Raw genomic sequence first — 26,827 nt, 5'->3', positions numbered from 1 at the left:
CAATTCCCAGAAATCCCAGCCAGTTTACCAGCTGTTAGGATTTCTGGGAGTTGAAGGCCAAAACATCTGGGGACCCATGGGTTGAGAACGACTGATATATAGCTTCTAGTAATACATAAGCCCTCCGCATAATTGATCTGATATCTCATGCATAAACATTAGGCAAGACTAATATTATTCTCTGACATTGTGAAATGAACTTGAGGTTGACAGTGAATGCCATCCGTAGAATATTTTGGTTATAAAGTAGTTTCAGGGAAAAATACTGTCCTGATGTGCCTTAATGAGCTATCCTTGAAGCTACAGCTGTAATGTTATGCCTATCTACCTGGGATCAAATCCCACTGAATCTAATGGTATCTATTTCTCTGCAAACAACCACAGGATGGGGCTGAAAACTTTATTAAAATGCCCTCATCAATCATCGACTCAAGCAGAGTCAATTCAAAAAGTGCATATAATTTGATTAAAGTCTTAGGTAAAGGAAAAGGTTTCCCCCTGACATTAAGTCTAGTCGTGTCCGACTCTGAGGGTTGGTGCTCATCTCAATTTCTAAACCGAAGAACCAGCATTGTCCACAGACACCTCCAAGGTTATGTGGCCACCTTGACTTCATGGAGCGCCGTTACCTTCCCACTGGAGTGGTACTATTGATCTATTCACATTTGCATGTTTTCGAACTGCTAGGTTGGCAGAAGCTGGGGCTAACAGCGAGAGCTCAGCCCGCTCCCTGGATTTGAACCGCTGACCTTTCGGTCAGCAAGTTCAGCAGCTCAGCGATTTAACTCTCTGTGCCAACGGGGCCTACAATTAAAGTCTTACATTTCATTAAACAATTAGGCTTCCTTTCTGCTCTTAGGTCCAGAGGATACAGTGTAGGCTGGTCCGTGACTTGCTTACCTGGTAACTGGGTTAAAACAAAACAAAACAAAACACAGAGAGCAGCGATGAACTGTTCCTACCAGTCCTGGACAGCATTGAAGGACTCTTCACAAGTAATATCATACATAAGGATAAATCCCATTGCTCCTCGATAATAGGCAGTAGTAATAGTCCTATACCGTTCTTGTCCAGCAGTGTCCTAAACAAAACAAAATAAAAAAGAAGCAGCTATGCATTACATTTATGTAGATCACTGAAATCAGCATAATCCTACTGACAGCATGAGAATCATTTCATGTGTGAAATTTCAGTTATGCTTATGTAATCTCTGAATTGAAAAGCAGCTGAAGGAAAAGAAGGAAGAAGGGAGGGGAAGGACAGTTATTATACAACATATCCTGCATTTTTATTGTATTGTAAAAATATATCTGTAAGTGGTCAACATTAACAAAGACCTGTCTGACATTGTTGAATCTCCCCATGACATTAGGAAACCAGATCCAGTGTAATGTTTCATTTTTTGCATGAAATGTTACACTGAACCATAACAAAGCAAAGGCATCACAATTTCAACCACCCATGTGGACAATTTTGGATTTGCATATATTTCAGAAATCTGGATAATGGATACTCAACTTGTATATTCTTAATCAGATATTAAGGATACAATTTCTGATGCATTGTAAGTTATTGTTATACTGTGAATGTTCATATAATAGTCATTGCAAAATCACAAATCTGTATTAGCCTAACCAAAAAGGTTTTTTTAAAGTTTACAAATTATCAACTTCTCCAGGTGAAGACTTGCAGTGGGAAGAGAGAGACAGAAACTGTCAATGTTGAAGCCATGATTGCTGGAATCCACTTGAGCCCATACGGAGGCACAACCACCATAGTTATGTAGCTAATCAATGACTCCCAGCCCAACCCTCTCAATTCCCACTTACTGGGCATTGTTTACTCTGATTAATGGGGACCCATTTCCTGTTGCTTGGGAAGCAGAGGACTAATGTCCCCACCTCCTCCTCCTCTTTTTAATAGGCTGAAACAAGGTCCCTGCTGTAATTCCCTTTTTTACCAGAGGTCACTTGTGCAAAGGGGATGGGAACATCTTTCAGCTGCTTCCTGAGCAACGGGGGACCAGACCTCCATTTGATTGCTTTGCCTGCTGGCTGGTATATTGGAAGTGATGGGCTTTCATATGTCAAAATAATGAATACGGAGCAGTCACAAATGCATAGCTCTAGATTATATGTATTCATAACTGCCCAAGCGGAGTCCAGCCAATGTTTCCATGGTATTCTCTCTGTGGAAAGAGAGGTCTGAAGGCATTCAAATTATGCTCTTGCATGTCATTTATAAATCAAGGCCAACTTGATGATGCACAACAGCAGTGGCAATGGGGTGCTTTTCATTTTCTTCTAGAGTAGTCCTTTGGAGCTAGACATGTAGGTTTGACCCTACATTTTGGAAATATAAAACTCTGCTGTAAGGTAGGATCCCTCCCCTTCCTGGGTGAACCATATTGGTTACTTTCTCAGTAGTAATCTTTGGATGATTTTGCCTTTTGAAGAGATCTACAGTTCTCCGAAGTTTGCACATCTTTTTTCTGCCTTTCTGGTTGGGGTAATATCTAATACATGTGTTCAAAGTAATATAGATTTCAGAATTTTCTTATCACCAGTATGGATACCTTTGTTTTTCCTAATGATCATTTCACTGATCAGTGGGCAGAAAGAACACAGTATTAATCTCTTTGCGTATTTTCTTTGCCGGCCACTACTTCAGAAGCATTGAAATAGAAAGATTGCAGGTGTAGATGTAGGTAGCTTGTGAAAGTCTATATACATTAACACAGAGAGTTTAGAGAACAAACAAGACCTGTTTGAGGTCCTAGTGCAGAGCAAATATGATTTTTTGAACATAACAGGGATGTGGTGGGGTGACTCCCATAACTGAAATAATAAAATTGAAAGGTATGACCTATTCAAAAAGAACAGGCATGACAGAAAAAGGGAGGAAGTCACATTATATATCAAAGACAAATTAACCTGTTTCAAAATCCATGTGAATGATCAGAGAAAATCATCTGAATGCATTTGGGTAAAAGCAAATGGATAAAGAAAGAAAAGCAATACTGTGGTAGGATCTTACAACAAGTCACCAAACCAAGAAGAGGTGGTGGATGATGTTTTTCAGAAACAGAAATTTCAAATATGCAAGAATTAGTAGTTAAAGAGGATTTAAATTACTCTGATATCTGAAAGGACACTAACTTTGCTAAGCATAGGCTGTCTAACAAATTCCTGGTTTGCTTTGCAAATAATTTCATCTTTTAAATGATAAAAGAAGGAATAAGAGGAGCAGCAATCCTGGAGGAGTTTATCACTGGAATGAAATGAGACAGTATTCTGGGGAAAGTTACTATGTAATGTTATAATTCACAATGGTAAAACAGGGCAAAGAAGATACAGGCAGTCCCCGAGTTACAAATATATGACTTACAAATGACTCATAGTTTAGAACGGGGGTGACACAACAGAAAGTGAGAGAAATCTATCCCTCAGAAGGGAATTTCACTACTGAAAAAATCATCATGGGGAAATGGGTCTCCACTGAGGCTTTCTCACCTTTCCTTGAATCCACAACAAGCCAAATTTTTCAAAATCAAATTATCACAGGGACTAAAAGTGAGGTGAAATCTTTGTACAGACAGCAAAATAAACACACCAGCGGTGTTAACCCTTCCCTATGCAATCCAAAGCTGGCCTGTAGTCAAACAAGGACCTTGGATTTTGGGATTTTAACTAATTCTCGGAAATACTACAAAGAATCCTACAGCTAGACATGTGAAAGGAAAACAATATCCAGGAAGTACGTTCTTAAACATGAGTTGCAAAAAGCACTATCCCAATAAGAATCAAAATGGGAAACATCTGGAAAAAAGACAATATGGCAGTACATCAAATTTCAGTAGGTATTTTACAACACCATAAAGAACAAGACCAGAAATGTGATGACCAAAAAGGAAGGTGGAAGGAGGAAGTCCTGATGGCTCTTCGTCAAAGAGAATGGAGCTACAGCACCACCTTGTGACTGAATCCGAACTCAACTCCAAGGCATCGAAACTGGACTTTGAGACAACATATCTCCTTTCTGTTTGTTCTGTTTTGTCCTGTCTGTCCAAACGGAATTGAATATTTGACATGTATGTACACTGAGCCCCCTTGGGGAGATAGGGCAGAATCTAAATAAAGTGTTGTTGTTGTTGTTATCATCATTATAATAATATAATGATGGTGTAGTAGACTAAAGCCTCGTGACTTGAAGATTAGGTTGCTGACCTGAAAAGCTGCCAGGTTCGAATCCCACCCGGGGAGAGTGCGGATGAGTTCCCTCTATCAGCTCCAGCTCCATGTGGGGACATGAGAAAAGCCTCCCACAAGGATGGTAAAAACATCAAAACATCTGGGTGTCCCCTGGGCAACGTCCTTGCAGACGGCCAATTCTCTCACTCCAGAAGTGACTCAAGTTGCTCCTGACACGAAAAAAAAAATCATCATCATCATTATTATTATGTGAATAGACAAAAAAGTATGGATAAATAAGGGAAGGACAAATTAAGGATGAGTAAAAATGTGTAACTCAAGGTTGCGGGATTACAAGAGAGAAAATTAAAGAGTAGTATTAGCTGCAATTGGCTAGGAAAAAGGAAGTTTTTAAGCTATATTTGTGGCAAAAAAGTGATCAAGGAGACAATAGGGCTGTTTCATCAGGAGTAATGTGTTCAAGGCATCTCATTTTAAGAAGACCATTGACATGTTAGAATAGATTCAAAGAAAGGCAACAGGGACAACATGAGAATAAAATATATGAGGAAAGGCTGAAGTAGCTAAGTAAGTTCTGTTTGGTGACAAAAAGAACTGAATGGCGATATGATTGTATTCTTTATATACCTTAAGTCCTGTCACAGAGCTGGAAATGATAGGCCTTTTTTCTGTTGCTCCTTCTCTGAAGGTAAGATCTGGTCAGAGGCGGTCCAACCATAAGGCGAAATAGGCATTTGCCTGTGGCGCCATCGTCCCGGGGGCACCATCGTCCTGGGAGGAGGGCACCACTCTCCACCTCCTTCTCTTTCGGGCCTTCCGGCGGCCACGCTGCGCCTTCCGGCCAGCGCAGACCCACCTTCGCACCACGCAAGCCCACCTTTGGGGCCTTCAGAGATTGTGAGGTCTGTAGGAACTTGGAAGCTAGGTATGTGGGGTTTATATATCTGTAGAAGGTCCAGGGTGGGAGAAAGAACTTTTCTTTGAAGCAGGTGTGAATGTTGTAATTAATCACCTTGATTAGCATTTAATGGCCCTGTGGCTTCAAGGCCTGGCTTCTTCTTGCCTGGGAGAATCTTTTTTTGGGAGGAGTTAGCTGTCCCTGATTGTTTACTGTCTGGATTTCTTCTGTTTTCAGAGTGTTGTTCTTTATTTATTGTCCTGATTTTAGAGGGTTTTTTTTTAATACTGAGGGCTATCTGGGTTATCTAAGTCCACACTGCCCTATATCCCTGTTCAATGTTTAGTGCTAAATTTGCAAATATAGTAATTCCTACATAACATTACCATGTATTGAACTGCTTTTTCTATTGATTTGTTGTAAAACATGATGTTTTGGTGCTTAATTTTTAAAATCATAATGTATTTGATGTTTTATAGGCTTTTCCTTTATACTTCCTTATTATCCAACATTTTCGCTTATCCAACGCTTTTATTTTTCAGTGATTGGTTTGGGGGGGGCGCCAAAATTCTGTTCGCCTACACTTGAAAAATACCTAGGGCCGGCTCTGGATCTGGTCTAATGGTTTGAAGAGACAGCAGAGTAGATCTTGATTGGACTTTAGAAAGAATGCCTTGACACTAAGAGCAGTTGGGCAATTGAGCCAATTGCCTAAGAGATTATGGGGTCTACTTCTCAAGAAGTCTTCAGAAAGAGTCTGACTGAAGAAGATTTAGCTGGAGATTCTGCAGTGAGGAAGGGGTTGGAATAATGAGGCCCCTTACAACTCTAGGGTTCTTTTTTAATGTTGAAATTTCCCTTAATGAGGACTGAGGAAAAACAGCAAAACATTTTGAAAGTGCAAGTCATCCTACTTCCAAGAGTTGACTTGAAAGGGATGCAACACTTCTGAGGTCCTAAGAGATAATGGTTTGAAAACATTTGAGAATTATTGGGATGGACTACTAACAGGTACATTACAATCCTTCTGATGTGGCCCTCCATTTAGTTGGCTGTCCCAAAATAAAGAATCTTATGTAAGCAGAAATAATGCTGGAGCAGACCAAGCTCCATCTAACCCGGCACTCTGCTCCTAGACTTCTACATCAGTTTACAGCCCCTTTAATCTGTTCCTTTTAAAGAGCAACCTGTTAACAAGCCATTCATTCAAACACGTTCCGATTCTTTTCTTTTTTAATATTCCATTTGCACATATTTTATCAATCTCTCAGCAGCCCAAGGGGTGCTGGGAAGCAGCAGCAGGGAAAATGACAGCCTTATCTTTCAAGCGCACACTTGGCATTGCAGCTGCTATTCTTCCCTGATGTGTTCCGGTCTTAGCGAAATGGCAAATGGACTGGTTTTCAAGCTCAGCTTTTAAGAAAGGTCTCATGCATTAAACCTGATTAATGAGAAAGTCTCCTCTTTCTCTCTCTGTCTCTCTCTGTCTCTCTCTCTCTCTCTCTCTCTCTCCCCCCCCCCCCCCCAATTCCAGTGGGGAAAGAAAAGTCAAAAAGTCCTTACTGCCCAGATAACTTTGGCAGGGAATTCAGCTAGCAAAGTGGCTTTAAAGCAAACAAATCTATCTGTATCAGTCATTTGGGAGATAAGCAGGTTTTCTTGGATGTATATCGCACTGCATTAAATGGGTCTTAATCCTCAGTAAAGATATTTTTAGGATTGAAGCCTTAGAGAAAAATATTACACACACTTTCTTGGACTTTTTGCTGTTCCTGCCCACTCATTGAATCTGAAAGCATGGCATTGAGAACAATTATGTAGTTATGGGATGAGAGCAAATCTCACAAGCATCCTCCTTACCCCGACCCAGGTAATAAAAATAAAGAACGACAATAAATAGCCATATATTGTCTTTTCATGATCTTGAGAATGTAGGGCTTTAGCCTACCTAATGGTAAGGCCATCCCTACTATGGATGCTTGGATCGTGTGGCTTCTAAGGCCAAATGAACAATAGTGATAAATGTGTTATCGAAGGCTTTCATGGCTGGAATCACTGGGTTGCTGTGAGTTTTCTAGGCTCAAATAATAAGCTGTGTCCAGGTTAGTTCATTAACAGAGCACTTGATGAACCAACCGGGACACAGCATACTATTTGAAAATGCTGGACCACTCTAACAACCAACACGTCAGACTACACAGAGAAGCCATTGAAATCCACAAGCATGTGGACAATTTCAACAGAAAGGAGGAAGCCATGCAAATGAACAAAATCTGACTCCCAGTATTTAAAAAAAACTTCTAAAATCAGGACAGTAAATAAAGAACAATACTCTGAAAACAGGGGAATTTCAGACAAGAAACAAGCAGGACCAGCTAACACCTCTCAACAAAGGATTCCCCCCAGGCAGGAAGCAACCAGGCTTTGAATCTGCAAGGCCATTAAATGCTAATCAAGGTGATCAATTGCAACATTCACACTTGCCTCAAACATACAAGAGTTCTTTCTCCCAACCTGGATTTTCCACAGATATATAAACTCCACTTGGCTAGTTTCCAGCAGACCTCACAACTTCTGAGGATGCCTGTCATAGATGTGGGCAAAACATCAGGTGAGAATGCTTCTGGAACATGGCCATACAGCCCAAAAAAAACTCAGAGCAACCCAATACTATTACAGCATGATAAAAACAAGATTTGATGCTTTTGAAATGTATTTACTATATGCTGTGGTAATTAAAAGGGGGTAAGGAATGGAGGAGATAACTCTGTTGAAATTCAAAGATGCCTGGACACATTAATGGAAAAGCCAATATCTTCCGAAAAGGGAAAGGGTGTCATATCTGTGGTTCTTCCCAGCAGTGCATCCATCCCATTTTCTACTAACAACGGACCACTGGACCACAGCTGCTGATATGTTGAAGGCTGGAAATGTTTTTGTTTAATTAAAAATACCTACCAGAGAGTTTCTCCACTGAACATGGGAATGTTAGTATATAACATTACTTCAAACAGTATTTAAAGGACAGAACTGTGTCTCCCGAGAGACCTTCTGAAATGCAATTAACCTTTTAGATCTGGAAATGTTGTGGGTGCTGGAGAGAGTCTAAACAATTTGGACACCTGATCTTGGGGAATGTATGCCATTTTGCCAAATTAAGCAACCCAATATCGATCTTGCAATCCTTTCTACACTTGTCTAAGGGGGTGCTTAACTAAATATACTGGGAGTTTAATCTAAATAAACATTAATAAGATCAGGATCTGACCTTATTCCAATGATGTTCTTGCTCAGAAGCAGAATTATTCTTTCTGGAAAAATCCCTAAAAATGAGATGTGCTGAAGAACCATGCATCACCAAGACTAACTTTTATCCTGGCACCATCTATAACACAAAATGTCTAATCAGATCTGGGTTGTTGTGAGTTTTCCAGGCTGTATGGCCATGTTCCAGAAGCATTTTCTCCCGATGTTTCACCCACATCTATGGAAGACATCCTCAGAGATTGTAAGGTCTGTTGGAAACTCAGCAAGTGAAGTTTAAATATCTGTGCAATGTCCAGAGTGGGAGAAAGAACTCTTGTATATTTGAGGTAAATGTGAATGTTGCAATTGGCCACCTTGAATAACATTGAAAACCTTTGCAGCTTCAAAATCTACCTGCTTCCTGCCTGGAGGAATAATTTATTGAGAGTTGTTAGCTGGCCCTGATTGTTTCCTGTATGGAAACATGTGGACAATTTCAACTAAAGGGGGAAACCATGAAAATGAACAAAATCTGGCTACCAGTATTAAATCAGGCAGTAAATAAAGAACAACAGTCTGAAAACAGAGGAATTCCAGACATTCATCAATCAGGGCCAGCTAATGTCTCCCAACAAAGGATTCTCCTAGGCAGAAAGAAGCCAGGCTTTGAAGCTGCAAAGCTATTCAGTGCTAATCAAGCTGGCCAAATGTAACATTCACACTTGCCTCGGGCAGATAAGAGTTCTTTCTCCAACCCTGGGCCAGCTATTTATAAACCTCACTTGTCTAGTTTCCAAGAAACCTCACAACCTCTGAGGATGCCTGCCATAGATGTGAGCGAAACGTCAGGAGAGAATGCTTCTGGAAAACTCACAGCCATCCAGTGATTCTGGCCATGAAAGCCTAAACACACCTAAACTGATCATCATAGAAATCAGTATAGTAAGAAAGAACTGCAGGTATCTCTTCTCTCCCTTCCTCTCCTTTGACTCTCCCACTGCTTTCTCCTTTAGCCACTCACTACCAAGTGGTGCCCCTTATTAAGGACCCTCAATAGCACCTTCTTGTATAAAACATAAATAGTGAAGAATTGAGATGCTAGGCTAGAGGGAGATGTAAGAATCTGTGAAGCAGGAGACATACACGTGTGTGCACACACACACACATTTCAAAGCTCTAAAAAAATCCAAAACACTTCTGGCTCTGCTCATTCTAAGTAAGCGATACTCAGCCTGACTTTTATTTAAATCATCTTATAGCTCCCAGTGACAGCCCCCCCCCCCCCAGTCCTCATCTAATGAAAATAGCATGAAGCATAGTCCAAAACTGAATGGGTTGTACAAAATAGCAAATGCTATTTTGTTATGCATAAAATCTGACACCATGATTGCCAGTGAAGTCTTAATATACAACAGTTTCTATATCTTCTTTGAAGCCTGGGGTGTATAATCTGTCTTGTACTCATTATGAAGAAAGTATGGAATCAGATGGAACCGTTTCTTTTTTCATGCACTTCAATCAGCCTGATGTGGCAGCTGGGAATTTAAGTAGGTTTACTTAAATTTCCAACTGCCACATGAGATACAAGAAACAGATACAACAAAACAGATAGCTATATTATTATTTTTATTTAGATATTTTTGTCTGAAATGACGTTAACTTCTGACAAAAATATCTAAATAATCCTTAAAGTCAATCCTTGAACTTCCAGTGGCAGGCTAACATAGATTAATGTTTTTACTTCACAAGTTGCATATGATAGATTGTAGCTAGACTGCATAGCGTTTTTTTAAGGTAAAGGTAAAAGTTTCCCCCTGACATTAAGTCTAGTCATGTCCGACTCTGGGGTTGATGCTCATCTCCATTTCTAAGCTGAAGAGCTGGCGTTGTCTGTATACAGCTCCAAGGTCATGTGGCCGGCATGACTGCATGGAGCGCTGTTACCTTCCTGCCGGAACGGTACCTATTGATCTACTGACATTTGTATATTTTCAAACTGCTAGCTTGGCAGAAGCTGGGCCTGGGGTGTGGCGCAGGCGGGAGAGCAAGCCAGCTGCAATTAACTGCAATGAATCACTCTGACCAGGAGGTCATGAGTTCGAGGCCCGCTCGGAGCCTATGTTTGTCTTGTCTTTGTTCTATGTTAAAAGGCATTGAATGTTTGCCTATATGTGTAATGTGATCCGCCCTGAGTCCCCTTCGGGGTGAGAAGGGCGGAATATAAATGCTATAAATAAATAAATAAATAAGCTGGGGCTAACAGCGGGAGCTCATCCCGCTCCCCGGATTCGAGTTGCCAACCTTTCAGTCAGCAAGTGCAGCAGCTCAGTGGCTTAAGCTGCTGCGCTACTGAGGATTTTTCCTTCATAAATATTTTTTATTACTATTTGAAGTATCATAAGCCCAACAGTTCTCATCTATTTCTTAATTTCCTACTTCTTTTATAGTCCCTCAGTTCTGCCTGGCATGTAAATAAAATAAAAGTTTAATTTCTTTCTTTTTTTTCTAGAATTAAAAAAAGCCCATACCGATTTGCATGACTAATTATTTAAATATATGAGCACTGGTGAACCATAATCACTGGGGGTATTGAAATGCAGGTTTGAAGCAAGGGTTGGCAATTAAGCAGCCTCAGCAGGGACAGTCGAGAATTTAACAGTACCATTCCTATGTATCTCTATGGAGAAGGGAGTCCCACGTGGAGACTTTCTTCCCCAATAGTATACATAGGACTACATTGTCTTCACTGCATCTTTTCCATTACTTAACACATTTTGATTTTTCAGAAAATTTTCTTGTTGAAGACTGTATTCATAGTATGGTTACATATGATTTAAAGCATGCATGGGCAAACTTGGGCCCTCCAGGAGTTTTGGACTTCAACTCCCACCATTCCTAACAGCCTCAGGCCCTTTCCTTTTGCCCCTCAGCCGCTTAAGCGGCTGAGGGGCAAAAGGAAGGGGCCTGAGGCTGTTAGGAATGGTGGGAGTTGAAGTCCAAAACTCCTGGAGGGCCCAAGTTTGCCCATGCATGCTTTAAAGTCTTATTTTCCTGACTTCAACTCAACATGTTTTGTGTGCTGCTTCTTTTGCTGCAAAAGCCATCGCTTCAGCCTTTTCTATAGTTCCTTTCATGTTCAGATATAAACCATGGGAAAAATGCTTCCTCAGTGGCATTGCAGCCCAAATATGTGTAACTGCCTTTGTTCACATTTCTTTCTTTTTGTTCCGGCTGGTTCCTTCCCTGCTGTTTTCTATTGCTTCTTCCTCTTTCCCGTGAGCCAAAGCTCCTAGGAGCTGAAACCTGTTTTTTCTTCTCTAGGTTATTTTGCAAATCCCAATGTACACCAACAGCGAGAGCGCAAAATAGCATACAAAATTAAACTTTGAAATTCTGTCCTAAGAAAAAATGTCCAATGTTGTCTCCAAGCCAATCTACACAATTAGCAACAAAGCATTATACTGACAGTAACTGGTCAACCATTTATTGTTCTTGCAGCAACCTAGAAATAGAAAGGTACAAGAGCAGCTGATGAGTCAGTGGCTACTATGAGGAGAAAATTATATGAATCACTTTCAAAGCTGCTTTCTTGCTTTCACCTGCTGGCAACAGCCAGTTAACCCCACAGCCTCCCGCTTGATTGCTACAAGGGAATGTCAATGGATATTCAGAGCTTAGCTGTCCTGAGAGCACTCGGTTTGAAGAGAGTTAGCCCTGTAATGTGTCTCTTTCTAGCAACTAATTATTAGGGCTCTGGCCTAAAGTGAAGTCTTGTTTTACCTGTCATGTTTGTGCAAATGTTGTCTTTTATAAAAACGCATTTGCTGCTGTAATGATGTAGGTAAAGGTTTTTCCTTGACATTAAGTCTAGTCGTGTCCAACTCTGGGGGTTGGTGCTCATCTCCATTTCTAAGCCATAGACAGACACTTCCAAAATCATGACTACATGGAGTGCCGTTACCTTCCCGCCAGAGCAGTACCTATTGATCTACTCACATTTGCATGTTTTCGAATTGCTAGGTTGGAAGAAGTTGGGGCTAACAGCGGGAGCTCATCCCGCTTCCTGAATTCAAACCACCGACCTTTCAGTCAGCAAGTTCAGCAACTCAGCAGTTTAACCCGCTGCGCCACCATAATCCCTGTTTAATGTTCATCAAATGTAATGGGCAGGTGACTTGGAAACAGGTGCTTGATATGGCATTTTTCATATCAGCATCACAGGTCCAAGGGTGAATGGTTGATACCACTAGATATGACACAGATATTTATGTCACAATATATCTGCACAGCAGGTTAACCACCAAGCTGCAATAAATCTTGCCAACCGGAAGGTTAAGAAGTTGAAGCCTGGGTCAGGGTGAGCTCCTGACCTTTAGCCCAGCTTCTGCCTATCTAGCAGTTCGAAAACTGAGTAGATAAATAGGAACTGCATTAAAGCGGGGAGGTATTTAATCTCGGTGTTTTGATCAGAAAAAAGGAGGCAGTTTACGAAGAAAGAAAGCTCTTCAGCAGGGAGATGGAGCGACAGCTCCCTACCACCACCCACCGAGCATAGCCTCCATAGATGCCGAAAGATAGGAAAGCCTATATATACACCTCTAGCTGTTGTCTGTCTTGTCATTGTTATAACAGGCATTGAATATTTGTATATGTGTTCTATGATCCACCCTGAGTCCCCTTCAGGGTGAGAAGGGCAGAATATAAATACTGTAAATAATAAATAAATAAATAAATATACTTTGTCGACATTACATAGAAATACGTAGTTAAACATCTATGAGCCTCATTGATGTTAATCCTACCTGCTGTACATCCAAAGAAATTAATTGTATTTGTTCAGCTATATCGCACTAAATGACATCCAATTGCTTTCAGCAGGTCTATTAGGTAGGACTAATTTTGAATTTGGTACCATTATGTTTTATCCTTGATAAATATCACTTTTGCTAGCTATGCATTAAATATTAACACAGTTATTAAGAAATAATAGCCCCCAGTAGTGCTTCCGTTTGAATCCGGGGAGTGGGGTGAACTCCCACTGTTAACCCCAGCTTCTGCCAACCTAGCAATTCAAAAACATGCAAATGTGAGTAGATCAATAGGTATTACTCCGGTAGGAAGGTAATGGAGCTCCATGCAGTCATGCCAGCTACATGACTTTGGAGGTGTCTACAGAAAATGCCGGCTCTTTGGCATAGAAACGGAGATAAGCACCAACCCCCAGAGTCAGACACGACTAGACTTAATGTCAGGGGAAACCTTTACCTTCCCCTTTATCAAGAATCTGAACAAATCCATTGTGGTACATCCACTGAAAATCCACAATCAAACAGACAATACAGCTTTCTTCACCTACAAGGCGATACATATCTGTATAATTCTTCTAACATTGACATTATTTTGGAATTCAGAAACAATCTTATCCAGGTTTTGACAATCATAATTTGGTTTAATACACCCATATATCATTGGCATTTGGCCTGAAAATGCAGCTTCATTTATAGTGCACCTCAATAAACCAGCAATTGTTTAATTAACCAAAGATTCACATCTTACCTCATTTGGGAAATTTAAGATCCTGGCTTGTTCTGAAGCTTATAACCATAATTTTTCATTATGATAAAACAGGTAATTATGGTTCATTAACTACTTGCAAGCTTAAGTCACACTGTAAGGTAAGAACCTGGGGACTTGTTGAGATAGTTTGGAAATATTACAGAATGAGAATTATTACTAATTTGCCATTATTTATTATGTGTAACATTTTACTTTTTCTTGCATTAGTCAACATTAATTTAACCAACGCCCACTTGCATGTTATGGGTATTTCTATCTTAAGTTACATTTTTATTTGATGAATAAAATGGATTTACAATAAAGTCTGCCCTGTCTACCAGACAGGTCATGAATCATTCCCCTAATGCAGAACAAAGAGATGAGTTGAATGATGGGAATGTGTATTCCAAGACAATGAGCCAGTAAGTCTTGATATGCGCTTGGAATGAAACATAGATTGACCTCTAATGCTCTATCCAGTGAGCTGTGGTCTGCTGCTCATTGTTTGAAACAAAACTGGAAGTGCTTGTTCAGGCATGTCTACAATACACACAGACCACATACCACAACCACCATTCACTCTGCTTGATCACTTAAGCAGAACAGAAAATATGTGGCAGTAGACAAAGTTTATGACAGTTACATTGTAAAGCTTTGCAGATGAGTAAGGAAGCCACATGAGATCATCCCAGGGGAAAGAAATGACTTGTAAAGATCAGAAATGCTCACAGAGCACATTCAATATGTTAATAGCTCCTTGCAGAAATGTAGTATATCAGTGTTCCAATCAATGTATCTGGCAGGTCTGTCATTATCCCAGATAGCAATTGAGTGTGGTTCCAACTGTGCTGGAAAAATGAAATGCAAAGTTACAGAATGGGGGACGCTTGTCTCGACAGCAGTACGTGTGAAAAGGATCTTGGAGTCCTCGTGGACAACATGTTAAACATGACCCTACAATGTGATGCGGCAGCAAAAAAAGCCAATAGGGTTTTGGCCTGCATAAATAAGAGTATAGTGTCTAGATCCAGGGAAGTCATACTACCCCTCTATTCCATCTTGCTCAGACCACATCTGGAATATTGTGCCCAATTCTGGGCACCGCAATTGAAGGGAGATGTTGACAAGCTGGAAAGTGTCCAGAGGAGGACGACTAAAATGAATAAGTGTCTGAAGAACAAACCCTATGAGGAGCGGCTTAAAGAGCTGGGCATGTTTAGCCTGCAGAAGAGAAGGATAAGAGGATACATGATAGCCATGTATAAATATGTGAGGGAAAGTCATAGGGAGGAGGGAGCAAGCTTGTTTGCTGCTGACCTGGAGATGCAGAACAATGGCTTCGAAATACAGGAAAGGAAATAACGCCTGAACATTAGGAAGAACTTCTTCACTGTGAGAGCTGTTCAGCAGTGGAACTCTCTGCCCCCGAGTGCAGAGGAGGTCCAACCATAAGGCGAAATAGGCATTTGCCTGTGGCGCCATCGTCCCGGGGGCACCATCGTCCTGGGAGGAGGGCACCACTCTCCACCTCCTTCTCTTTCGGGCCTTCCAGCGGCCGCGCTGGGCCTTCCGGCCAGCGCAGACCCACCTTCGCACCACGCAAGCCCACCTTTGGGGCCTTCAGAGATTGTGAGGTCTGTAGGAACTTGGAAGCTAGGTATGTGGGGTTTATATATCTGTAGAAGGTCCAGGGTGGGAGAAAGAACTTTTCTTTGAAGCAGGTGTGAATGTTGTAATTAATCACCTTGATTAGCATTTAATGGCCCTGTGGCTTCAAGGCCTGGCTTCTTCTTGCCTGGGAGAATCTTTTTTTGGGAGGAGTTAGCTGTCCCTGATTGTTTACTGTCTGGATTTCTTCTGTTTTCAGAGTGTTGTTCTTTATTTATTGTCCTGATTTTAGAGGGTTTTTTTTAATACTGAGGGCTATCTGGGTTATCTAAGTCCACACTGCCCTATATCCCTGTTCAATGTTTAGTATTAAATTTGCAAATATAGTAATCCCTACATAACATTACCATGTATTGAACTGCTTTTTCTATTGATTTGTTGTAAAACATGATGTTTTGGTGCTTAATTTTTAAAATCATAATGTAATTTGATGTTTTATAGGCTTTTCCTTTATACTTCCTTATTATCCAACATTTTCGCTTATCCAACGCTTTTATTTTTCAGTGATTGGTTTGGGGGGGCGCCAAAATTCTGTTCGCCTACACTTGAAAAATACCTAGGGCCGGCTCTGCTGGAGGCTCCTTCTTTGGAGAGTTTTAGGCAGAGGCTGGATGGCCATCTGTCGGGGGTGCTTTGAATGTGACTTTACTTCTTCTTAACAGGGGGTTGGGCTGGATGGTCCGTGAGGTCTCTTCCAACTCTATGATTCTATGATTCTATGTGTATACCATTATACCTATTTGTAAGTATGAGAAAATACACTGAAGGAAGGAAGAGACTGGACAACTTCAATTAGCATCAATTTATTGAAAAATTAGTCATCTTGAGAAAATATTTTAAAAGCCATATGTTCTGGAACATTTGTTTTGGAACACTTCTTGGGAATACATTTTAAATATTGCGTCCAAGAGTGTTTGACCGCCTTCTTGTTGATTTATTAATCTGTTCCATCATCTTTCAAGGAAGCAAATCATCACTAGGGAATTTCAGGACCAATCAGATGAGGTTTGAAAGTAATGTATGTTTTTTAATCAATAACCTATAGGAAAATTGCTGCTTGAATGGTTGAGGATAGCAGCTCCAGATTTAGACAAACTCGTACTCAGTCAATCTGAATAATTGAGTCTGGATATTGAATGATTTCCCAGTTAAATGGCGAGATCATTTATGGTTTATGGCAAAAAGGAGGGTGGTTGCAGATGTTATTATGACTGCCAGAATTAGATTTCTCTGTGCCAAGTGCCTTCTTGGTTTTCACCCGTTTAGAAGGTGGCACAAAACCCAGTGAATCAGGAATGATCTGATTTGCTGGAGAAGAAGGACTTTCAGAGATAGATGATTCACTCCAGTCTACTTCAGGAGTGTATAAAACAGTGCCCATATGCGCTGTTCAGACATTTGGTGCTGGAGCTACTTGAAGGCAACAACAGAAAAAGCAAGAGAGAAGAAAGCAAGGTGTTCAACTATTGCAAAGCAGCAGTGATGTTGGTGATGAAGACAGAGCAACAATAAGGAGAAAAGGAGTGGTAAAAGACATTTGGGGAGTGTGGTTAGGGTAGACACTAGTCACCTCGGGGCTTGCCTATTCTCCTAAACCAAAAGCAGTTACTTGCATGAGGGATGGTTTTTGTATGGCTTCTATATTTTTCATTCACTGGCCCAGAGATTGAGTCAAGGATCTGCCCAAGACACTGGTGGAAAATATTGACAAAGCAGGCTAGATAAGATGGGGGTCTCCTTTCACTCACCTCCCACTTTCAATCTAAAGATATTTATTCTGTGAATGGTTCTTTTTTTAAAAAAAAAACCAGGTTAATGCACTATCTGTCTTTTCCCAAAGGATATGTTTTTAACTATGTGTCATGACTGATAAGTTGTTGTAGGATTGGGGCTTTAATAGTCAATGTGATATATAGCCAGCATTCTGCTTCCTGCCAGTACTTCAAAACAATTTTTCCCTTCAACCCTAAGTGTGCTAGGCTCCTGGTCAGTCTATGGGACCTGCTTTGTATCTTGTCCAGCCTTTGAAAAATTCACAACATTCTTGAAATAGGGAGATAAGCAGAAAACTGGCATTACTCACTAACTGTATGATATTCTGTTTATGGGGCCAGTAGGTAGTTAGGTCTGTGGACGTATGCTACATATTTAGCCAAACAGTTGGGAACCCATAACAAAACAAACTAAATACAGACTTAAAAAGTGAATCTTGGACACAATTACTGTTTTAACCTACTGTATGTTTATTCTCCATGTCACAAAATATGGATTTCTACATTTTCCAGATCACAAAATCAGTGCAAAATTGGCCCTGTTTCAATGTACCATTGGCAATAACTTTTGAATATAAAATGTCTCAGTTATCTCAATGCAGCATAGGACTATAAAACTCTGATTAATTATGCAGCTTATCACAGGGTAAACAGTTTAGCTTTTTTGTGTTGCTTTGCGCATGTAGCAGGGATTAGCTACTGCTTGCCTGCTCAGCCTATCAATCAGCAAGTGGGGAAGGAAAACACAGCTGCTTCCTTCTCAAACATCTTCTCTAGCACTGATCACTGCTTTACTGGGCTATGAAAGACTTCATGGGATTTATGAAACAGTGCTAGATGGTGCAAGAGGGGAGTTTAAATCAGAATACCCAGAAAAGAAGGGAAATTGGGAATTAAATCATAGAATTATAGAAATATATGTCCATGAAAGGAAATTCCTAAAAAATCAACAGGTTCAAACTGTAAGATCATGCTCATTATTTCCTGCTGCTTTTGGAGTGATTGAAAAAGGAGGTATCAACACAGGTTTTAAAATCTGAGCAATTAAAAATGTATTGTTCTGTAACTTACACCCTCCAGTATCAAAGCATAACCAGCATGGCACTATCTTTCCTTGGTGTTGGGATTTTGTGCCCCTGTGAAGCAAGAGGCTGCTCTGACGTTAGCAAAGCTGCTGGGGAGCCAGACTAAACATGTCAAACATCTACGAGGCGGCAGCAAGAGTGTGAAGTGACACTCAGAGACATTGGCAATAATTGGAATTTTGTGACTGATTGAATTTTCTTAGGTCAACAGTTGGCTTATTGCAAACACATTCTTAAGGCAAAGAAGCAAATGTATACATGGACATCACCTAATGTCCAATATAGAGAACAGTATGCAGAACACATGGCCCCCTTTGGTGCACAGAATGGAAAAACAGAGTGGTTTCTGTTTGGAAAGAGGCACAAATGAGATTATATTTTGTTACCCTATTTGTTTAACTTGCATGCTGAACATATTTATTATTTATTTATTTCATACATTTATATCCCATCATTCTCTCTCACACACACTGGGGGGGGGGGGGACACTCAGGGCAGCTTCACAACCAGCAACCATTAGATGCCAAACACAAATATAAAACAATTACAGTTAAAGGTAAAAAGGTAAAGGTTTCCCCTGACGTTAAGTCCAGTTATGTCTGACTCTGGGGGTTGGTGCTCATCTCCATTTCTAAGCCTAAGAGCTGGCGTTGTCCGTACACACCTCCAAGGTCATGTGGCCGGCATGACTGCATGGAGTGCTGTTACCTTCCCGCTGGAGTGGTACCTATTGATCTACTCACATTGGCATGTTTTCAAACTGCTAGGTTGCTAGGTTACAGTTAAAACAGATAATTAAAAACATCAGCTATAAAATATCTAATACATATAGCTGTATAGCTGTATTAAACTCTGAGGAAGGAGGTGCTAAAATTGGAGAAAGGAACATCAACAGTTTAAGATATGCAGATGACACCATACTACTAGCAGGAAATAACAAAAGACTTGAAATGACTATTGAAGAAAGTCAAGGAAGAAAGTATGAAGGCTGTTGTAGGTTAATCAGATTCTGAGCATTTAGAAGAAGAGGAAGGGGATGCCCGGAGAAATTCAGAGGGCCTTGAGAGAAATGTTTTGGAATCTCCTGGCAGTTCCCAAGAGAACAGTGAAGGCAAGATTCGTTCCCATGAGAACTGGTCAGAAGTGCAGCCTGTGGGAGACAAATGTCTGTCAAGGTCAGAGACAAGCTGAGACAAAAGGGTCTCCAATTAAAGACTCTTTTCTCCAAGCAAATTAGATATAAGGAAAAGGAATCCAGGTGTATTGAAGAAATGATCTCATGGGAGGGATTTTTGTTTTTTAAAAGTGGTTCATGCTGGCCTGATCTTTGTGACAGCAACACTGCAATCAGGTCAAGAACTCTTGGTGTCATGGCCTTGTAATTCATGTAACCAAGTCTTCAAACTGTTTCTGTGTTCTTGTCTCATGAGGCATAGTTTTCCCTGCCTTGGATTTATGTACCTGGTCTTAGAATTATCTCAGTGGGATTCTGTATGGATTTTTGGACATTGGTTTTTATGGACATAACCTTTTGAACTTTGATTCCTTTTTTATATTTGCTTGTTTTCATGTTACCAGATTTTATTATACTCTGCTTTTAATACACTTTTATATTGGATCTTCTGGACAGTGTGTGGTTTGTAGTGAAAAGATGCTTCAGAGCCATAGTGCAACATAGGCAGTCTTATAGTTGAACTTTAAGAAAATAAAAACAAGGTAGATTCACATAACTTTAAAGTAGACAATGAAGACACTGAAATATTGAAAGTTTTCCGATACCTTGGTATAGTCATTAATCAAAATTAGAAGTGTAGATGATAAATGGAAATAACACTAGGATTTTGAAGAGCAGCTATGAAGAAACTGGAAAAGATCCTGAAGTGTAAAGATATATAATTGAATGTCAAAGTCAGGATTGTCCATGTCATTGTATTTCCTATTTCTATGTATGACTATGGAAGCTGAACATTGAAGAAAAGTGGCAGGGAGATAAATGTGGTGCTGGAATGAGAGTCCTGAAAAACCCTCGGACGGTGAAAAGCCAAATAAATGATCCTTAAGCAAATTAAGTCTTAACTCTCCCGACAAAATAAGATGATCAAACTGATGCTATCATACTTTGGACATTTCATGAGAAGACATGACTCACTAGAAAAGACAACAATACATGAAAAGGTAGAAGACAACAGGAAAAGAGGAAGACTACATTACAAGTGACTCAATCAAGAAAGCCATGGTCCTGAGTTGCAAAATGTGAGTGGGGTTGACAGGATGGCTTTGAGGTTTCTCATACATAGGGTCACCATAAGTCAAAGTTGACTTGATGGCAATTACTAAAAATGAATTAAAGCTGAAAATATAAAGATACAATTGATTCTATGCCATAACTGGCTATGTTGCTTTCTTTACCACTAAATCACCATACACATTGCTGGCAAAGAAAAATAAAGAGCAGCATATAGGATGTAGCAATCACTTGTGATAAGTGCAGCCAAACCATCTTTAGCTAAGCTAATGATATCAAGTTCTGAAATTAATTAAAATTATGACAGCAATATGAGATTCAGACAAAGTGTTCTATTTCAATGTCACACCAAGCACCATTCATGTGAAGCAGGTAAGGGTTATGAAGAAATCTGTTCACACTAAATAGATACAGTCATTATATCTTCAGGCAAAAAAACAGCTTTTGTTCACAGGTTGGAATTATACTGTTCAATATATTAAAAGTCTCTTATTTCAAGTTATAGACTAACTGGGTACTTGGTATTATTTTTTAATTCAGAAATCTGAGATTCACTTACTAGACCAGATTGCAACATGATGGTTCAGGCTGGTAGAAAAATGTTAAGAATTAAGTAACAAGATACATCTGATCATATGCTCAGCATAAGAATGAGACATTAGACTCTGAACCAATATGATTTTTTGAAGCAAAAAAGCATTCCTGGTTTCCCATATTTATGCATTCTGTTTCAGTAGCCTTACTGAAGCAGTCAAATGTTTGGGCTAGTTTTTTTAGCCAAGCAAGTTTGTTTGGGTTTTGTTAGGAAATTGAAAACCAAAAACACACTTTCAACCCATCTGCTCTGGTTGCTGGTAGTTTCAATGACAGTGGAGTGGAGACGCCATGCTTGAGGTGCAATTACACTGTATAATTAATGCAGTTTGACAGCTGTAGTTTTGTGAGACATCAGCCCTAAAGAGGAGAGGTTAAAGACCTTGTAAGCCTACAGTTCCCATGATTCCATAGCATTGGGCCAATGCCATTAGAGTGGTGTTAAACTGCATTAATTATATAGTGTAGATTCGTGGTTCTCAACCTGGAGTCCCCAGATGTTTTTGGCTTACAACTCCCAGAAATCCAAGCAAGTTTACCAGCTTTTAGGATTTCTGGGAGTTGAAGGCCAAAAACATCTGGGAACCCCAGGTTGAGAACCACTGATGTAGATGGACCCTAAGTTTTAATCTAATTTTAAAGGGAACTATCCAGGATGCTGAACAAAGTTGGGATTAAAATCTGGAGCAGATTCACTGCCTAGTGATTTGAAAATCACCAGATGCCACAAATTTTCTTCAAATCACTCAGGGATCTACCAGTAGATCCCATTTACCTTCTGCTCACGCTTACTCTGAACTGGAGGGCCGGTGAAGAAGTACATTCTCTCAGGGCTCAGCTACACTAACCATATAATGAAGTTTAATGAACAGCGGCAGCCAGATAGCACACACCACATGCTGCGGTAAGGGTTAAAGAGTTTAAAATGCATCAAGCAAAGGTGGGTGAAAGTCTGGAATAAGCCCCTGAATGTACATCAGTGAGCCCCAAATATAAGTCACATTGTATGCTGAAATTGGCTCTGCAGAATGCAAAGCACATTGTAGACCCCAGCCCAAAATGAAGAGCTTCATAAAATTTGGAATGTGGAGGTGGGTGGCTGCTGAAAAGTGCCCCAAGGGAACCAATTGACCTATTGAGATGAGAAACGGATTACTTGCACTGCTAACTGTAACTTTCCCTTCTTGTATCCTCCTCACATGTCTTTGAAGCCCTGGTGCACATCTTACAAGGAAATGGGGTAAACCTGCATTTTATGTGAACTGTTAAGACAAGGATACTTTGGATTCTGGAACTGGTTTGGGGTCACCTTCCATGGTTAATCTTCTACATCTTCCTGGGCTCTACCTTGTTCCACAAATATCAATCTAATTATCTGCCAAGCAAAGCTGGTGCCTGCCCAACCAGTTCCAAACTGATGTAAGTAGTCAGTGTAGATGTGTCTTCAGTCCTCTGCCTTACTCCTGTAATTCTAGCCACTTTTCTTATAAAGAATGAGAAGAGGCTAGAATTACAGTGGGCGACATGCACATATAGTTCTGCCTTCCAACATACTGTATGTCCAATGTAATATATCCATAATATACCTTGGAGTACTGTGGGATTGTGAGAGTTGATTGTCCCCACTCCTAGCATCTTGCCACCTAAGACAGTTGGTTCACTATCTTTTATGGGAGAATTTGCATATCTATATGTACATATGACAAAAAGCAATACAGCCAGCCAAATAATATGAATCTTAATTCAAATACAGATCTATAACATTAATTACACAAACTGACTGACAACTAAAAATGTCAACAGCCAAAATAATAGCTTCTGTATTGGTGGGCCACCTCATAAATCTTGCTAATTTAATACTGAAATGAAAGGGACTCAAACTATGGCCTCATCTCCACTGCCATACAATGCACTTTGAAACTACATTACAGGCGGTCCCTGAGTTACAGACATCCAATTTACAAATTACTCATAGTTAGGAATGGGGGTGAGACAACAGGAAGTGAGAGATATCCACCTCTCGGAAGGGAAATCACTACTGGAAGAGCTATTATCATAGGGAAAAGGTGCCTCCACTGAAGCTTTCTCAACAATCTTTGTTTCCACAACAAGCCAATTTTTCCAAAATCCAATTATTACAGAGACAGAAAGTGAGGTGAAATCTTCTGAACAGGGGCACAGAAAGCAAAACAAACACCACAGGGGTATTAACCCTTTCTTATGCTACACACACCCACACCAACACACAATATTTGGAGTTACACTTTAAAAAGGTACCTGTTCCAACTTACATATGAATTCAACTTAAGAACAAACCTACAGAACCTATCTTGTTCTTTTTTTTTGTATATCATTTTTATTAAGGTTTTCAGGGAAAAGAAGTTTTACATAAAACAAGGAGATGAGGTTAAGAAAAGGAGTATAAAAAAGGGGTGAGCATAGGAATGGGGTAAATAGGGCTAAATATAGAGGGTAGGAGTTAGGGAAAAGAGGTGGAGGGGTGTATTTGGTCTTCCATCCTTGTCTTCGCGGGGTTTTCGACTTTAATCATCTTTTATTTATATAATCCTGGTTATTTTATTTATTTCCATTTCAAGTCCTCAATTTTTAAAGAACCTATCCCTGGGAGCGGCGGGAGCAGCCGCTGTTAGCTCCAGCTCCTGCCAACCTAGCAGTTCGAAAACATGCCAATGTGAGCAGATCAATAGGTACCGCTCCAGTGGTTCCTGTTGGATTATGGTTGTATGTGTATGAAATGTAAATCAAGTGTTTTCTGCTGTTAGGCAAGAGTGTGTGTTTCAGCAATGAAACAGTTAACAGCAGGCTAGTTTTGACTGACAGCCTATTGTGATTGCTATGACCTATCAGGCATGGTTTCCGGCTTGGAGGTCGGAACTTCCTTCGGACTGAGGAATGTGTTTTCTTATCTCAGTGTGTGTTGAGCTGAGCTTGCCGAGGCAAGAGGCTAAAGAGATTGACAGCTCAGAGCGATGGCTTTTGCTGTGCTTTGTAAATATGTTTGTAGATATTGAAATAAATGTTTGGACTTCAGACAACAGATGTGTTTGAGTCTGACATTGAATAGGAATTGGTGAGGCAGACGATTGCAACCAATTCATCAGGGTGCTGGAGAAGATGATTGATGTAATTTGATGAAACCCACCACCCGGCACGCACCCTGACAGTTCCCAATCTTTGGGCCTCCAGGTGTTTTGGACTTCAATTCCAGAAATCCCAACCAGCTTACCAGCTGTTAGGACTGTGGGAGCTAAAGTCAAAAACACCTGGAGGCCCAAAGGTTGGAAACCACTGGTGTAGACTCATATAATACAGTGTCATTTTTTCAGTCCCCTAGTCATTTTGATTCTATAAGGACCTCATCAGATGGTCTTTTGTAAAGCAGGGTTCAGCGGGGGAAATCATAGGGTAGCATAAGGAACTATCTCAATATGTTCCCCACCATTGGGGTCCGTCTTCTGCCTTCCCATGACATTTCCCTGCTGTCCCTCACTTCTTCTTTGGCTTCCTCTTCAGCTCCTTCTATGAGGAGTCAGGCGTGCACCCAACTCTTCTGGCCTCCGCTGCTACAACACGCCCAGCACGGAGCCACACAGAGTCCCACCGGAAATAGCCCTGCATCACATGATGGGCTCTGAGGGTCTATGTGCCGGGATCACAGAGAAGTGGGGAGAAGACACTTCTCTGCTTTCTTCTGATGAAGTCTTAGGTCAATTTTTCTGAGATGGTGACTTTATGTGTTCTTGTAATCTCTAACCATGCAGATCTCATTATAGGGTTGGCCCTGGTTGCCAGAGGTTACTGTGGGAGAGAGTGATTATTCCTTGTAAGAAGCTCAGGCATTTGACTGGATACTGTGAGAAGCTGAATATAGCACTGGATGGACATTTCAACTTATTTAACAGGGACTTTCTTATTAAGGCAAATTTCCAGGTGAATTGTAAGGCCTCTTTTTTCACTACAATTTATAAGGATGTAAGATTTCAGTGTTTTGCCTCCTAAAAAGGTCCCAAGTCATTATAATTCAGTAACTACTAGAGAAGAAAAATGAGTTTCGGCTAGTTATTATAGTATTTTAATCGCAGGCTCCAGATGCTGAATCACAAAATATGCAATGCAATACAATACAAAGTAGTAACAGCTGTGGCATTTCTCTCCTGATAATTTATTTCTGAGGTTACATTTTAGTTTACCATGTGAGCGTTTCTTTCTGCGATGTAGATGGGATGGAATTGTTTGTTAGCAGGCTATTTTAAGACAACTCATCTTTCCACTGATGTAATCTTGCATTAAACTACCTTTGTGAAAAATACATCCCTTTAGCTGACCTTGTATAATGTATAATTATACAAGGAAAATACATAAATATTAAATTCATGGCTTAAAGATAGTGAATAATTAGCATCTCACGATGCTTTTTAATCACTTATCTTGCCTAATATGTAAATATCTTCATCTTTGCTCAGCCTCTGTATATTCCAAATTCTATGACAATATAGTCCGCACTGCAGAAAGATAATCCAATTCTGGGACCAGGAATTTTGGATTCCTCAAATAGAATACACGGTGCAACCTAAATGCAAATAGGGCTCAGACACCATTAATAAAGTAGGTCAGGCAAAAAAAGGGCTTGATTCACACATTTATGGCAATTTGTGAAAAGGACAGAAAGGAAGCATTGGATGAAATGTGTTATCACACATCCATTTTGTTCTCCAGTACAATATAACAAAGTTGAAGATCTATGAACTCTCATTTGCCTTAATCATAACTCTGTTCCATCCATTTGGCCCCCTTTCTTTTTGCAACTCTCAGAGCCTGGCCGTAATATTTTGTTGTCTGAAGCAGAGCAGTAAATGGTACCTCCCTCAAAAAAAGGCCCAAGTGCAATGTACCCTGAGCTAACCAAGCTATTTTAGCATATGAAAGAGCAATGGTTACAAGCTTAAAAGCACCTCTCTTCAAAGCTAGCACTAAAAATAAATAAATAAAAGAACACATTAAATAACTAGCAATTTACTGTTCTTCTGCAAAATATAAAATCTATTTCCAGAACTGACCACCTCCCTTTGCCTAATGATAGGGCTATTGCTATATCATTTTCATTTTATCTGTCTTTCTGATATATCTGCAGGAGCTAGCTTTAATTTTAGTTCACTATAGACATAAAGTTTTGAAATGCAGCAGGTAGCAGCCAATCCACATCTCATTCATCTTAATAGGAAAAGAAGCTCCTGAGACAGATTAATTATGTACTGTAGGAAATGGGATGTTATTGGCTATGTCTTTTGCCAGATTTTGTGCTCTGGCTATAACTCATTTCCATGTAGAATGGCTCTTGTATATGACAAACTGTGAGCTCTTGCGGATATAGTCTTATGAAATGAGGTGAATAAAAGGATTATTTTATCCGGGAACTCTTTTAATTTTTTTAAGCATTATTTTCACCTGGATGAACTGGTGCTCAGACACGCTTTTGATTTTTTGGGGGACTACAGTTCAAAAAACAGAATGGTGCAATAAACAGAATTGTT

At 40.1% G+C, this 26,827-nt stretch overlaps 1 protein-coding gene across 3 annotated transcripts in view; it reads right to left on the bottom strand.

The window, feature by feature from the left end:
- rab3b (RAB3B, member RAS oncogene family) overlaps positions 1-26,827 on the bottom strand; it is a 119,315-nt gene that overhangs the window by 32,701 nt on the left and 59,787 nt on the right. For all 3 annotated transcript variants that reach the window (XM_008109576.3, XM_062978309.1, XM_003220304.4), the window contains exon 3: positions 963-1,081. In XM_008109576.3, coding sequence (XP_008107783.2) covers positions 963-1,081 — 119 coding nt within the window. The remainder of the gene's footprint in view (positions 1-962; positions 1,082-26,827) is intronic.

Source organism: Anolis carolinensis, chromosome 4 (genome assembly GCF_035594765.1).
Source record: "Anolis carolinensis isolate JA03-04 chromosome 4, rAnoCar3.1.pri, whole genome shotgun sequence".
Taxonomy (NCBI): domain Eukaryota; kingdom Metazoa; phylum Chordata; class Lepidosauria; order Squamata; family Dactyloidae; genus Anolis; species Anolis carolinensis.
This window is presented reverse-complemented; position numbering and strand designations above follow the sequence as displayed.